The sequence below is a fragment of the Rattus norvegicus genome, chromosome 18 (assembly GCF_036323735.1).
Source record: "Rattus norvegicus strain BN/NHsdMcwi chromosome 18, GRCr8, whole genome shotgun sequence".
Taxonomy (NCBI): domain Eukaryota; kingdom Metazoa; phylum Chordata; class Mammalia; order Rodentia; family Muridae; genus Rattus; species Rattus norvegicus.
The window spans coordinates 27211642-27226381 of NC_086036.1; the positions used below are offsets into that span (position 1 = coordinate 27211642).

At 41.1% G+C, this 14740-nt stretch overlaps 1 protein-coding gene across 5 annotated transcripts in view; it reads right to left on the reverse strand.

Moving 5' to 3' along the window:
* Positions 1 to 14740, reverse strand: part of Sil1 (SIL1 nucleotide exchange factor) — a 231934-nt gene that overhangs the window by 65116 nt on the left and 152078 nt on the right. For all 5 annotated transcript variants that reach the window (XM_008772025.4, NM_199376.1, XM_017600905.3 and 2 more), the window contains one exon: positions 529 to 720. In XM_008772025.4, the coding sequence (XP_008770247.1) occupies positions 529 to 720 (192 nt within the window). The remainder of the gene's footprint in view (positions 1 to 528; positions 721 to 14740) is intronic.

Consider the following 14740-nt stretch of genomic DNA (forward strand, 5'->3'; position numbering starts at 1 on the left):
ACTAATATAGACATTACACCAGATATTGCCCATGGGCAACGCTGCCATCACCTCCTTAAGAGTTCCTCTTCTTCATCTAGCTAACTCCTACTCCTTCCTAAACCTCAGCCTAAGAGCGCATCCTATGAGAAGCATCTTTTATTGACTCTAACTAGTCAGCTTGTTCTAAGTTGCCCTGTGACACATCACCTACATCACCCTTTGAAGCCCCTATTATGGTTTAAATTAGCTCACTGTTTGTTAATTTGCTCAATTGTTCATATTTGTTTCCCTTTCCAGACTGTAAGTAACACAAGATTATGGTAATTTTGTCTTAATGTTAAAACAAAACAAAACAGGTTCAAGCAAAGAAGTGGGTTGGGTTGTTCTGTTCTTTAAGAACAGATCTAACTGCCATAGACACTGGTCCACATTAAATGTCTGTCATGGAAAAGAACCACTGACATTGTTTTCTCAGGGTTTAGAGCAGGGTTTCTGTTTGGAGCTATTAATTAAAAAGCTGGGTTTACAGGAAAGGAAATACAGTACCTGATGGACATAGTACTCAAGATCAAAGAGTGCAGCAACCTTCTCTTCCAGGCTAGAGCTGGAGCTGTTGAACTTGTTTATCAGCCGAACCATAATCTGCATGTCAGTCTCAAGAACAACATTCAGCTCATCAAATTCCTTCTTCAGCTCCTCGATGGGGCGGAAGAGCTGCTTTACCGTGGCCTGTCTTGCCTAAAGAGAACAGCAAAGATGTGATCAGTTCAAGGGGATGGAGACCTCTCCCTAGGATCTGATAGTGTACCGTGGATGCCCATCCTTACAGAACTGCCATGCCAAGACTGGGGGTCTAATCTGTTGGGAGTGGAAACACCGACACTTTCCAAGAGACTCAGAGAAAAAGCCACCAGCATCCACCCACATAGGGCTCTTCTCCCAAACCATGCATAGGGCTCTCCCAGGCACTCTTATTCAAGCCTGGGGGGATGGAGGCTTCTTGGTCCAACTACTGAGCTCAGGAAGAACAAGACAAGTTCAACCTCTAACCTCTCAGGACAGCTGGAGTAGAAGGTGAGGATCCATACCATGGCTCTCTGCCTTCCACAATCAGAGCCCTGGCCTTGCCCTGCCTGGATGGGAAGCCGGGGTGAAGGAAACTGTGGGTAAGAGCTGTCAGAACAAGAGCAATTTGCCGATGAAAATTAAATCACTGTCATTTCTGTCACTCCAACCACAGGTGCACAATCTGTTCAACTGTTGAAATGGCTGAATTACTGTATGTACTATACTCAAATCTCAAACAATTTTCTCTCAATCCTCCCTACCCCACACACATATAAAAATCTTTAAAATGAAGTTACGTTGGAGGGGAATAAAAGACTTTAATTGGGCATTTTATACATGTGGCACTCCACTTTCTTCCCAATTTTAGTGGATAGTTCTTATAAAGAGAGTCTGAAAGGTGGCAGTGGTTTATGTAGCTATCTTACAAGAAAGATTAAAAGGCATAGGTATTTATAAAAAGCAGGATGATGAGCAGTTGTCAGCTCCAAATTATTCATCTATTACCTATGGTTTCTCTCCCTGGTCTCAGTATTCTATAGAAACACCAACCAAAGGTATGAATCATCCTCTCTTAAAGAAGATGCTCTAGCAAAGTTATCACATCTAGGAGGTCCACACTTCATCTTTGGGCTAAAACCCTGTAAAATGCTCTTGCAAGTCTCAGGTAGAGGAGTCTGGACGGTGAACAAAGCCAAAGAGGTCTGGGAAGGCTAAGTCACTTCTTAGAGTCAGGGAAACAACAAACATGTGACCTCTCAGGTGATGTCTGTGAGTTCAAGGCCAGCCTGGTCTACATAGTGAGTTCCTGAACAGCCAGAATGACATAGTAAGACCTTGTCTTGGAAAAAGAAAAGTAAAAGAAAAAGAAGAAAACAAGTGACTTTTGCCTCACAAAGATGATGTTTTCTGGCTCTCAAGGGGGCCTGTTAAAGGAAAAGAAAAAAAAGGGGGAAGAAATGTAGTCTGAAATAAGTATAAGCTCACAGGAAATTATAAAAAGAGTGAGAGTGTCATATAATCTTTACCTAGCTTCCCCCAATAATAGCATCTTACATAATGATAGTGTAACATCAACAGCAAGAAAGAACACAGGTTCAGTTGGTCTTATAATACAATATAAAACATATCGTGCCACCTTTCACATGCACAGATTTGCATGTATACTGTATGTGTATATGTATTATTCTATACAGCTTTATCCAGGTTGTCGATTTATGTGGGCACCAGTACGATCAAGCTACAGAGCTGTTCTATCCCTACTGAGGAACCCCCCGTCCAAGCTCTTTATAGCTACATCTTGTGCACCCACTGAGTCCCATCCTGAAGCCCTGATAACCGCTGGGTTTTTTTTTTTCCTCCAGCTCTATAATTTTGACATTTGGGGAATGTTATATAATGGAACCACACAGATTGGCTTTTTTAAGATTGGCATTTTCTTCACTAAGCACAATGCCCTTGAGAGCTAACCCAGTCACTGCTGGCATCAAGTGTTCCGTTCTCTGCTGATGAGTACTCCAGCACACCTGAACAGCAATCATTTACCTGCTTAAGAACAACCGAGCTGTTTCTACGTGTTGGCTGTCAGGATAGGCCTGCTCAGCAGGAGAGAGGGCTCGGTTGGTAAAGAACTCAGCACAGCCTGACAAACTGAGTTTGATCCCTGAACTCAGGAGGAAGTAGGGAGCCGGTTCCTAAAGTTTACACTCAAATCTCCACCTGTGCATTGTGTCACGTGAACACTGGCACTCTCTCACATGTCATAGACCATAAGTAAATAAATCCAATGGGCATAAACATGTGAAGCCTCTATGCAGATTTTTGTTTAAGCATATATATCATTTTTCTATGATAAAGCCACATAAGCACAATTGCTGGCTGATATGGTAAATATGTGTTGTTTCACTAAATCTGTCAAACTGTATCCCAGAGAGTAAATACCATTTTACATTCCTATAAACTATGTATACATCTTCACCAGTATTTAGTGCTATCATCATTTTTTTAATCTACTAACACATATTTTTTTTTTTTCGGAGCTGGGGACCGAACCCAGGGCCTTGTGCTTGCTAGGCAAGCGCTCTACCACTGAGCTAAATCCCCAACCCCTAAAGTTACATTTCTATAATGGCTAATGAGCTAAACAGGTTTTCATGGGATATCTGCCATCTACATAGCATCTTTGGCAAAATGTTTCCTTTCCCTTCCCATTTCTAAGTAGATTCGTTTTGAACTCTTGGAACTTTGAGGGTTGTTTGTATATGTAGGTAAAAGTCCTGTTTGGCTGAGTATATAATTCAGTGGTGGAGAGGGCACTTACACAGACATAGCACACAAGGCTCTAGGGTCAGCCCACACCCACTGAAAACATGTATGTGCTTTGTCAGACACAGTCCTTCCTGTGCATGGGTTTCACATGTTAGCTACCACCATATAGTAACTGCAGCCATCCTAACCACAGTACGCTAACTGCAGCCATCCTGAGTACTAATTTTTAGGGCTGAGGATGCAGTTTAGTTAGTAGGGTAGTTGCCCAGCATCCACAGGGCCCTGGGTTTGATTCCCAGTGGCACATAAACTAGATATGGTAGCATATACCAGCAGTCCTAGGACTCAGGAAGTACAGGCAGGAGAATCAAGGTTCAAAGCCACCCCCAGCTACACTTTGAGTTTGAGGCCAAATGAGATACAAAACTAAAACAGGGTTGGAGAATGTAAACATTGTACAGTGGAGGGATGTGGTATGGCTCTGGTCAGGAGGTAGAGGCAGGGAATCTCTGTGAGTTCAAGGCCAGCCTAGGCTACATAGTAAGATGTTGTCTCAATAAGATTGCATATTGCACCCCTCTCAAGTGCTCACAAGTGCCCCACACTCCACACTGACACAGACACACAGACTCACACAGAGAGAACCCACCACATAATTAAAAATACGTTTGTCTTCAATGACGTACTATATTCTTTGTTAGCTTTGGCAATAACAACTAAAATGAACACAACACACACAAAGCCTCTTGGGAGGTTGAGACCCAGAGTAGGAATTGGTGGCTATCTGGGCTACACAGTGTGCTCCATGCCACCCTGGACTACAGAGTGTAGAGACAATAGCAAAGCTTTAAGAGGGCTAGACTGAGACCGGCAAGATGGCTCAGTGGATAAAGGCCCTTGTCACCAAGTCTGATGACTCAAATTTAGTTCTCAGAGTCTAAGGAATCTACAGGATAGAAAGAGAAAGCCAACTTCCAGTGTAAGTCAGTTGTCTGCTGACTAATGCACACACGCACACACTCACTCTAAATCAGTGGTTTTCACCCTTCCTGGTGCTGTGACCCTTTAATAAGAGCTCCTCATGTTGTGGTGACCTGACCCCTAACCATAAAATTATTTTGCCACTTAACTGTATTGAGCTGCTGTTACGAATCGTCACCTTAAATATCTGCCATGCATGGGGTTGGGGATTTAGCTCAGTGGTAGAGCGTTTGCCTAGGAAGCGCAAGGCCCTGGGTTCGGTCCCCAGCTCCGAAAAAAAGAACCAAAAAAAAAAAAAAATCTGCCATGCAGGTTGTCTGATATGCAACCACTGTGAAAGGGTCATTAGACCCACAAAAGGTCATGACCCACAGGTTGAGAACTGCTACATTAAGTAAATATATCGTAAAAACTTCTTTTTTTTTCTTTTTTCTTTTTTCTTTTCTTTTCTTTTTTTTTTTTTTTTCAGAGCTGGGGACCAAACCCAGGGCCTTGAGCTTGCTAGGGAAGCGCTCTACCACTGAGCCAAATCCCCAACCCTCCGTAAAAACTTAAGAAGGGTTGAAGATGTAGCTCAGTGGTACATATGAGGCCTTAGGCCTGATCTCTAGTACTAAAAACAAGTTAATAAGACAAATTCATACAGTGATAGAAAGGATAAGTGATACCAGCCAACCCTTCCTGTTAGAGAACCTCAGAAGTGTCACAATACGGACAGCTCACAGGTAAAAGTCTAGGTGCTGAGCCTCCGGGAGGGACCAGCCTCTGCAAGGCAGGAGAGGCACTTGCTTCAGGCCAGGATCTACAGTAAGGAGCCAAGTGGGGTGGAAACTGCTCTGCTCTTTGGTAAGGGTTTTTGGTCTTGTCTTTTTTTAAATCAAGAAATGAAAACTTTAACTTTCAATGTTTGGGGTATTTTAAATTACTAAGTGAATACTGGTGTTGCTACTTTTTCATTTCTGAATACCTTTATAACACAGGAATTGCCAGCCTGAGTGATGCCCTGGGTTCAATTCCCAGCGCCATGTACATTGGTGATATTAGCTCGTTCCCATAAATCCAGCTCTCAGGAGGCAGAAGCAGGAGGACCAGGAATTCACTTGGCTACACAGAGTTTGAGGACAGACTGACCTTGTCTCAAAAAAAAAAACAAACAAAACCCCCCAAACTTCTAACATTTCAAAAAACTGCTGGGATATAATAGAAATTGCATGTCTATATCTTACCATGTTGAACATTCCAGTTCGTGTACACAGTATATCTACTTATTGAAGTTTTTAATTTACCTATATCATTGTTCATCAACTCCTAGCCTTCAGTATAGATGCTATATTTGCCTTCTTGGCTTTATATTTAAATATTTCACTTTGGGGAGAATATAAATGAAATTTGTTTTTTTATTTCAATTTTCATATATCTATAGCTAGGATATAGAAACACAACTGAATTGTGTTGGTTTTAAATCCTGTGACCTACCAGAATTCACTAGGTCTAGAGGGTATTTTGTTTATTAGGTGTTCTCTGAGATTTATACTTAGAAAGTCTATGTCATCTGGACATGAGCAGAGTTGGTTACTTTTTGTTTGTGTTTTCCTTCTCCAGTTTAAATGCCTGTTCTTTCTTCTCTTTGTCTTACTGACTTGGCTCGAACTACTTTGAATATGTGGTGTATTAGTCAGGTTTCTCTAGAGGAACATAACTTATAGAATGAATCTATCTATATATTTACATATACATAAAATATATATTATATATACATGTATTTAAATGTGTATTTTAATATATATTATACATATATAACATATATATAATACACATATATAAATTAAAAAGGGGATTTATTAGAATGGCTTATAGGCTGTGCTCTGGCAACAGTGGCTACCTATGAACAGGAGTTCCAAGAATCCAGTATTTCAGTTGCTGAGGCTAGATATGTCAGCTGGCCTTCAGTATACACAGGGATCTGGAAGAAATGAGCTCTAATGCCAGAGAAGGGATGGACTTGCCAGCAAGGATGAGAGCAAGCAGGCAGAGAGAGAGACAAGCTTCCTTCTCCTGTGGCCTTATATGGGATGTCAGCAGAAGGTGTGGCTTAGATTAAAGGTGGATCTTCCTATCTCAAAGATCTAGATTATAAGTGGGTCTTCCCACTTCAGATAATTTAAGGGAAAAGTCCCTTACAGGTGTTCCTAGCCATTTGGGTTTTAGTTAATTCCAGATGTAGTCAAGTTGACAACCAGGAGTAGCCATCCCTAGTGGTGAGTGAATATTATTGCCGAGTTCACTGGCACAGTTAGCCTCTCACTAAAAAGTATATTCAATATAGTTTTTTTTTTCATCAGTCTCTTTTATCAAGTTGAGGAAGGGTCTATTCCTGGATTTTTCAGTTTTTATCATAAACTGGTATTGGATTTCTGTCACACTCTTAATATCTGAATTGATATATGATGAGGTAAAGTTTCTTCTTTAGCTGCTGACTGAGGTTACACTTTTGGGCTTTATGTTTTTGTTTGCTTGTTTCTGATTTTGGGGGACAGAATTGTGTTACATAGTCCAGCTGGCCTCAAATTCACAGCCCTCTGTGGTAGGCTACAGGTTTGCATTATCATGCCTAGTCTGACTAGCTTTTGTTACACAGGAAAGAATATTTTTAGGTAGTGTCCCTTTCTGCAGCCCTTGCTGAAACTCCATGTAGATCAAGTTGACCTTGAACTCAGAACTCCCTCTGCTTCTGCCTCATGAGTACTGGGAACACCGCTATGTGCCACCACCACTCCATGGCTGAATCAACTTTTCCTTCTGTAAGAAACCCCATTCACTCGCAGTGTTTTATTTCTTTTCTAAGTTGCTGAACTTGATCTGTCTCTATCTTATTGGAGATTTTTGCATCTATATTCATGAGGAATGTTATTCTGAAGGGTTTTTTTGTTTTGTTTTTTAAATATTTTCTGGTTTAGGTAGAAGTATAATACCAGCCTCATAAAATAGGTGAGGAAATTTCACTTCAGCTTCTGTTTTCTAGACAAGACTGTGCAGAGTTGATGGTAACTACTTTTCAATGTTTGGTAGATAGTGCCAGTAAAACTTTTTAAACCTAAGGAATTCTTCTGTAAACCATTCTCATTACAAATCAAATTTCCTTGCTGGCTACAAGCCTCTTCCCAGTGTTTCTATGTAGGGAGCACATACTTGATCCCTCGCACTGCTGGGGACTGGACTGGGAGCGGTAGGCGGCTAATCCACTGTTGTACTGCAAGCTCCATCTTCATTTCTGACATCCTGGTCTCTCCTGCCCTTGTGCTCTTCTGCCTCTGCCTCTCAAATGCTGGGGCTGCAGGGTTAGCAGAGCCTCAGCACCTGCATTCGTACCTGTGTTCAGGTCAGTGTGCCTCTGTAATGCAGATGTTTGCAGATGTTCTCTTCTGATTCTCTTATGAGCAGAGAAAATACTCTATAAATTCATTTCCTTAATGTGGTTTAGATACGTTGTTAACTCCAGGCACACTCTAACTTGATGAAAGTTTCTAGTACTCGGCTTTCTCATGTTCTCTCTCTCTCTCTCTCTGTGTGTGTGTGTGTGTGTGTGTGTGTGTGTGTGTGTGTTTAAGATTTTTTAAAAAAAGATTTATTTTATTTAATATATAGGAGTACACTGTCGCTGTCTTCAGACACACCAGAAGAGGGCATCAGATCCCATTACAGATGGTTGTGAGCCACCATGTGGTTGCTGGGAATTGAACTCAGGACCTCTGGTAGAGCAGTCAGTGCTCTTAACCACTGAGCCATGTCTCCAGCTCCTCTCATGTTCTTTTCATTCGCTTTTTTAGAAATTCTGGGAAAGGAATGTTGAGGTACCTAAATGTAACTGCAGATTTATTTGTTTCTTCCTTTTAATTCTGTCAGGTTCTGCCTCAAGTATTTGTTGTTGTTGTTTTTCCTGAGACAGGGTTTCTCCGTGTAGTCCTGGCTATCCTGAAACTTACTCTGTAGACCAGACTGGCCTTGATCAGAGATCCGCCTGCCTCTGCCTCCGGAGTGCTGAGATTAAAGGCATGGGCCATGACTACCCCCAAGCTGCCTTACTACTTTAGCACAAAAATGAAAAACATTAAGATTGCCATGTATCTTAGCAACTTAACCCTTTACCATAATGCAACTTTCCTCCTTATCGCTGGGCATTCACTGCTTTTTAACAAGTAATGCTTGTACAATTTACATTCCATTCTTTCATCCAACCTACCCTCCTCTACCAATGTATTTGAGGTTTCTTTTAGGAAGCATATATTTGTGTTGTTAAAATTCCATTAAAAAATAAGATACATACAAAACCAATTCATTTGGTGTGTTTTAGTTGGCGATATACTTTCAATTCTCCCGTTTTCAACCCGCCTCTTTTTTTTTTTTTTCCAGAGCTGGGGACCGAACCCAGGGCCTTGCGCTTGCTAGGCAAGCGCTCTACCACTGAGCTAAATCCCCAACCCTCAACCTGCCTTTTCTGGTATTATATTTGAGTTTTGTTTTTTTTTTTGTTGTTGTTGTTGTTGTTGTTGTTGTTTGTTTGTTTTGTAGAATGTATATATTTTTTTGTTTTTTTTTGTTTTTTTTACAATTGATCTCTACTTTTATTATGAATGTTTACTGTAACAATAATTATATTAAAGATATTATTTACTTTTGTACATATTTAACCCAACATGATGAAGATATTATTTATCGGAGTTTGTTAGTTTTGTTGAAGACAGCTAAGCTGCCTACAACTTTGTGAGAATTATGTTATTTATTTATTTATTTATTTATTTTTTATTAACTTGAGTATTTCTTATATACATTTCGAGTGTTATTCCCTTTCCCGGTTTCCGAGCAAACATCCCTCTCCCCCCTCCCCTTCTTTATGGGTGTTCCCCTCCCCATCCTCCCCCCCTTGCCGCCCTCCCCCCAACAATCTAGTAATCACTATTCCTTAATATCTCTCAACATCAATGGCCTCAACTCCCCAATAAAAAGACATAGATTAACAAACTGGATACGCAACGAGGACCCTGCATTCTGCTGCCTACAGGAAACACACCTCAGAGACAAAGACAGACACTACCTCAGAGTGAAAGGCTGGAAAACAACTTTCCAAGCAAATGGTCAGAAGAAGCAAGCTGGAGTAGCCATTCTAATACCAAATAAAATCAATTTTCAACTAAAATTCATCAAAAAAGATAAGGAAGGACACTTCATATTCACCAAAGGAAAAATCCACCAAGATGAACTCTCAATCCTAAATATCTATGCCCCAAATACAAGAGCACCTACATACGTAAAAGAAACCTTACTAAAGCTCAAAACACACATTGCACCTCACACATTAATAGTAGGAGACTTCAACACCCCACTCTCATCAATGGACAGATCATGGAAACAGAAATTAAACAGAGACGTAGACAGACTAAGAGAAGTCATGAGCCAAATGGACTTAACAGATATTTATAGAACATAGAACTTATATATTTGGGTTGTTAAAAATCCATTTGGTAAACAAACAACAAAAAGAATAAGAAAAAATAATTCACTTAGTAGTGCTTTAATTGCTATAGACTATTCACATTTAACATAATCATTGAAACATTAGATAACTCAAGTCTGCCATTTCTGTTCATTCTGTGGGGTCTTTTGTTGGTGGTGGTTTGTTTGGGTTTGTAGTCTGGGCTGGCAGCCTGTAGCCCAGGCTGGCTTCCTGTGTCTACCCTCTGTAGTCCCTGTCTCTGTTCTTTGATTTTTGTTTACCCGTTGTCTTCCTATGGCAACATTTTAAAAATAGAACTCCATTTGGTTTATTTATAGTATTTTTGAGTGTGCCTGTCTTTAGTTTCATTTTAATGCTGATTTTCTAAATACTACAATATACCTAAGGAACTAATAAGCTACAGGCACCAGATCTTAAACCGAGTGAAATAGAAACTCTGCCTCCAGTCATGCCACCTCCTTCCACCATGTCTTAAGATATTCTCAGTGGGCATCAGGAAATGGATTGGTTGATGTTAATAAATGCTTGCTTTTAGAATAAAACATTTTAATGTTCAAAAGAATAATCTATTTTTCTTGTTTATATTCATTGTTCTTTCTCCCTTCTCGACGTCCCAAGTTTCCTTATGATCCCTTCCTGCCTGTAGAACTCGTTCAGTGTAGATACACTGGCAATAAATTCCTTATTTTCCTTTGGTCCTGAACACTTTCTTCATTTTCCTCAATCTATTTTGAATCTACTCAGATTTTATGATTTTTTATTATCTATTTCTACTGACTGATTCTTTTCCCTGAGACTTATAATCTGTTACTGATCTAATCCAGTGAATTTTAAAATTTTATTTATTGTATTTTTCAATTCTAGTCAGCACTTCTTATCTAACTTTCTATGGCTTTGGTTAGTCATAGTAACTACGGCACAAACAAGTTAGATAGGAAATTCAATACAATTCTTTCTTAAAAATATTAATACTTTAATTATATGTATTGAGGAGTATATATACACATATGTATGTATGTGTGTATGTGAGTATGTATATGTGTATGTATGTATGTGTGTATATGTATGTATGTGAGTATGTATGTATGTGTGTATGTATGTATGTGTGTATGTGTGTATGTATGTATGTATGTATGTATGTGTGTATGTGTGTATGTATGTATGTATGTATGTATGTGTGTATGTGTGTATGTGAGTATGTGTGTATGTATATATGTGAGTATGTATGTGTGTATGTGAGTATGTATGTATGTATATATGTGTGTATGTATATATGTGAGTATGTATGTATGTGTGTATGTGAGTATGTATGTATGTATGTGTGTATGTGTGTATGTGAGCATGTATGTATACACACATGAAGGCAGGTATCTGTGGACAGCAGAGGTATCAGATCCCTCTGGAGCTGGAGTTACAGGTGGTTGGGAGCTGCCTAATATGCGTGCTGGGAACCAAACTTGGGTTCCTCTGCAAAAGCACGCTTTTTTCTTTTCCTCTTACCCTTCTTTTCAGTCCTCTCATCAAAACAAACAAATAAACAAAACCTCCTCAGAGGTTCCACCTGCACACCAGAGAAGTTTTATTATGGTATACAGGAACTGTTCTGTTTTACCACGGTTGTCTTTAATCTCTTACCTAATTTATAACAAACTTTATTCCAGGAAAAAACATAGCATATACAGTTCAACATTATCCACAAAAAGTCTTAGAACATATTCCCCGGGGTAAGAGGTGAACTACTGTAATTCTATGTGGTCTGTGTGGCATTTGAACAAAAATGACCCCCTTAGGCTTAAAGGAAGTGGCACTATTTCAAAGGATTAGGAGGTGTGGCCTCGTTGGGAGAAGTGTGTCACTGGGGGATGGGCTTTGGGATTCCAGAAGCCCAAGCCAGGCCTAGTGGTTCTCTTTCTCCTATTGAAGATCAATCAGTATGTAGAGCTCTCAGCTCTTCCAGCACCATGTCTGCCTGCATGCTGCAATGCTTCCCACAATGATGATCATGGACTGAACTCTGAACTGTAAGCCAGCCCAGTTAAACGTCTTTATAAGAGTTGCCTTGGTCATGGCGTCTGTTCACAGCAATAGAACATTGACTAAGACTCGTGTGTGTGTGTGTGTGTGTGTGTGTGTGTGTGTGTAGGCCTACAGGAAATATGACTCCTCCCAGGGACTTAGCAGAGGTGCCCATGGACAGCATTGGTATTAGAGTCAGGTGGCTTGGCAGTGTATAAGAGCACTGACTGCTTGTTACCCCAGCACACGCTCCTCCCACCTTGTCCCCATGTGTTCCTGAAGGCCTCTCTTTATGTCCCTCTTTCTGCTTTTTTCGGTCCCCCACTCCTGTGCCCTCACCCTTGTGGCTCTGCTCCTGTCTGTCTGCCTCTACCCCATCTCCAGGTTCTCACTCCCCTCCCTTTCCCCAAATAAACCGCCATCATACAGGGTCTGTGGAATGGCATGATTTCTCAGGGGAATACCTTGGCATGGGCCCACCAGCTACCCCTGCCCACCACTGCATTATACTTTATAACAGTGTGAATGCTGGTCAGGTTTTCTGGAGATAAATGATTATGTCCATGACATCTATGCAAATTTTTAACTTTTTCAGATCTATTCTGTCCAAACCACTGCCTGCCCTTCAGCTTAGGCTGGGAGGGTAAGAGCATTTGGTTGTTATCACTGGCTGCAGGACCTTGCGAATGGAAGAATAGCTCCCCCTATTGGCCTCTACTGATGCCACACTTGTAGGGCAATTGATATGCTCGTTTCTGAAGGTAGCTCCTGCTGTTTGCTCGCTTACCACACTGACCCTACCACAGGGGGCAGCTAACTGTCTGCTGCCACCAGGGTAGGAACTGAAGGTCAGATTCTCTATGCAGCCCCAATACTACTACCTCATCAGAGAGAAGTAAAAAGCAACCAGGGGTGCCAGAAATTATATACAAGCTCCTCACTGGGTCTCTGCCCACACCGCCCCAGTCACAACCAGACTCTTCACCCAGGGGGAGGTGTAGGCCTGCTCTCACTGGTTCCATTCAGGTGAAGCAGAGTCCTGACTCATAACTGCCATTGTGGTGAGGTGCAAGTTCAGGCTCCCAAGTAATTCCTGCCAACCCTGGAACAGGGATCAGAGTAGAGCGTTGCTGCCACCACCAAGAGGGAGGTAGAATTCTAGACCCTTACCCATCTCCACGGGTAATGAGCATGCAGTATTGGTGGCAGCTGGAGTCCCGAGACTTTGGCGGAACTAGGACAGGCGCTGTCAAAGCCTTATCTTTGTAGACTACTCCTTCCCTGGCTAGAAAGAAAAGGCTTCTTTAAATGTCTTAGAATCTGCTGTGTAAGCCAGCTTGCCAGCACATGCCAGTACTTGGCACACGGAGGCAGGGAAGCCACATGTTTGAGTCCAGCCTGGGATACAATGCATTCTAGGACACCCTAAGCCATGTACCGAGGCCCTGCTGACATTTCACTGAGTGAGATTCTCCAGTGTCCAGGCTAGAATATGTAGGGCTAACAGAAGACCCAAGAAAGACATCGACATGTCATTCCTAATGCTCCCAAATCCCTGTCCAATCTGCAACTGCTTTATCACCTTTTAGAAATTTCCATACTGGTTATATCTGGGTTTTAGTTATTATTAGTGGGGAAATAGGAAACATGGGCTTGTCACAGAGTTAAAAGTTAAAAAAAGTCATGGCATTTTTTAGACATAAAATTTTTTTTACTTATATTTACTTAGTGTGTGTATGTATATGTGTATGTGTACATACATGCATGCCATGGCATATGTATGTGTGCATGTGTACTGGCTGGTTTTGTGTGTCAATCTGACACAAGCTGGAGTTATCACAGAGAAAGGAGCCTCCCTTAAGAAAATGCCTCCATGAGATCCAGCTGAAAGGCATTTTCTCAACTAGTGATCAAGGTGAGAGGGCCCATTGTGGGTGGTGCCATCTCTGGGTTGATAGTTTTGGGTTCTATAAGAAAGCAAGCTGAGCAAGCCAGAGGAAGCAAGACAGTGACTAACATTGCTCCATGGCTTCTGCATCAGCTCCTGCCTCCAGATTCCAGTCCTGACTTCCTTTGGTGATGAACAGCCATGTGGACATGTAAGCTGAATAAACCCTTTCCTCCCTAACTTGCTTCTTGTTCCTGATGTTTTGTGCAGGAACACAAACCCTGACTAAGACAGCATGCTGGCATGTAGATCAGAAGAGAAACTTGCAGAATTGAGCTCAGGTCATCAGACTTAATGGTAAGCACCTTTCTACACTGAGGTATTTAGCCAGTCCTGAGCAACTTTTTTGAGAAGCAAGAAATTTTATCTAAATTAATTAAACTATCAATTCAAGAGAACTGATACCCTCTCTCCTGCAAATTTCATGTCAAATCTGAGAAACACAAAGATATGGTCAATATTTGACAGGATTGGTTTTTTGTGCTCAGAGCAAAAGCATCATTGTGTGTTTACAAGGCATTACATAAGATGGACTTAAAAATTAATTAGTTAAAAGTATGTAAAGGTCTGTAGCCAAGAGTGGGAGACATGTTTAAAAAACAAACAAACCAAAAGCCACAGACCTACTTCAAGTTAATGTGCTTGTCTCTGAGCCAATGCTGACAGGGAGCCGAGTCTGTCTAGATCAGTTCCAAGTGAAGGCAGCAGCCTGGGTCCCAGGGCAAAGCCAACAACCTGACTGAGTCCAGACTCCTGCGTGCAAACAGCCAGGAAAGAGGTGGGCTGTGGCTCACTCCAGCAGTGCTAAGGTCTTGCTTTTGTGCATTCTGCGAACCCCTTTGCAGAGGGAAACAGATTCTTAAAAACAGCAATGGAAAATTTATCATCTTTGCCTTTCCATTTTTCAAATCTTTTAAAAAATTATTCATGCTTTACTATGCTAACTAAATTACAAAAAGAAATGTCAT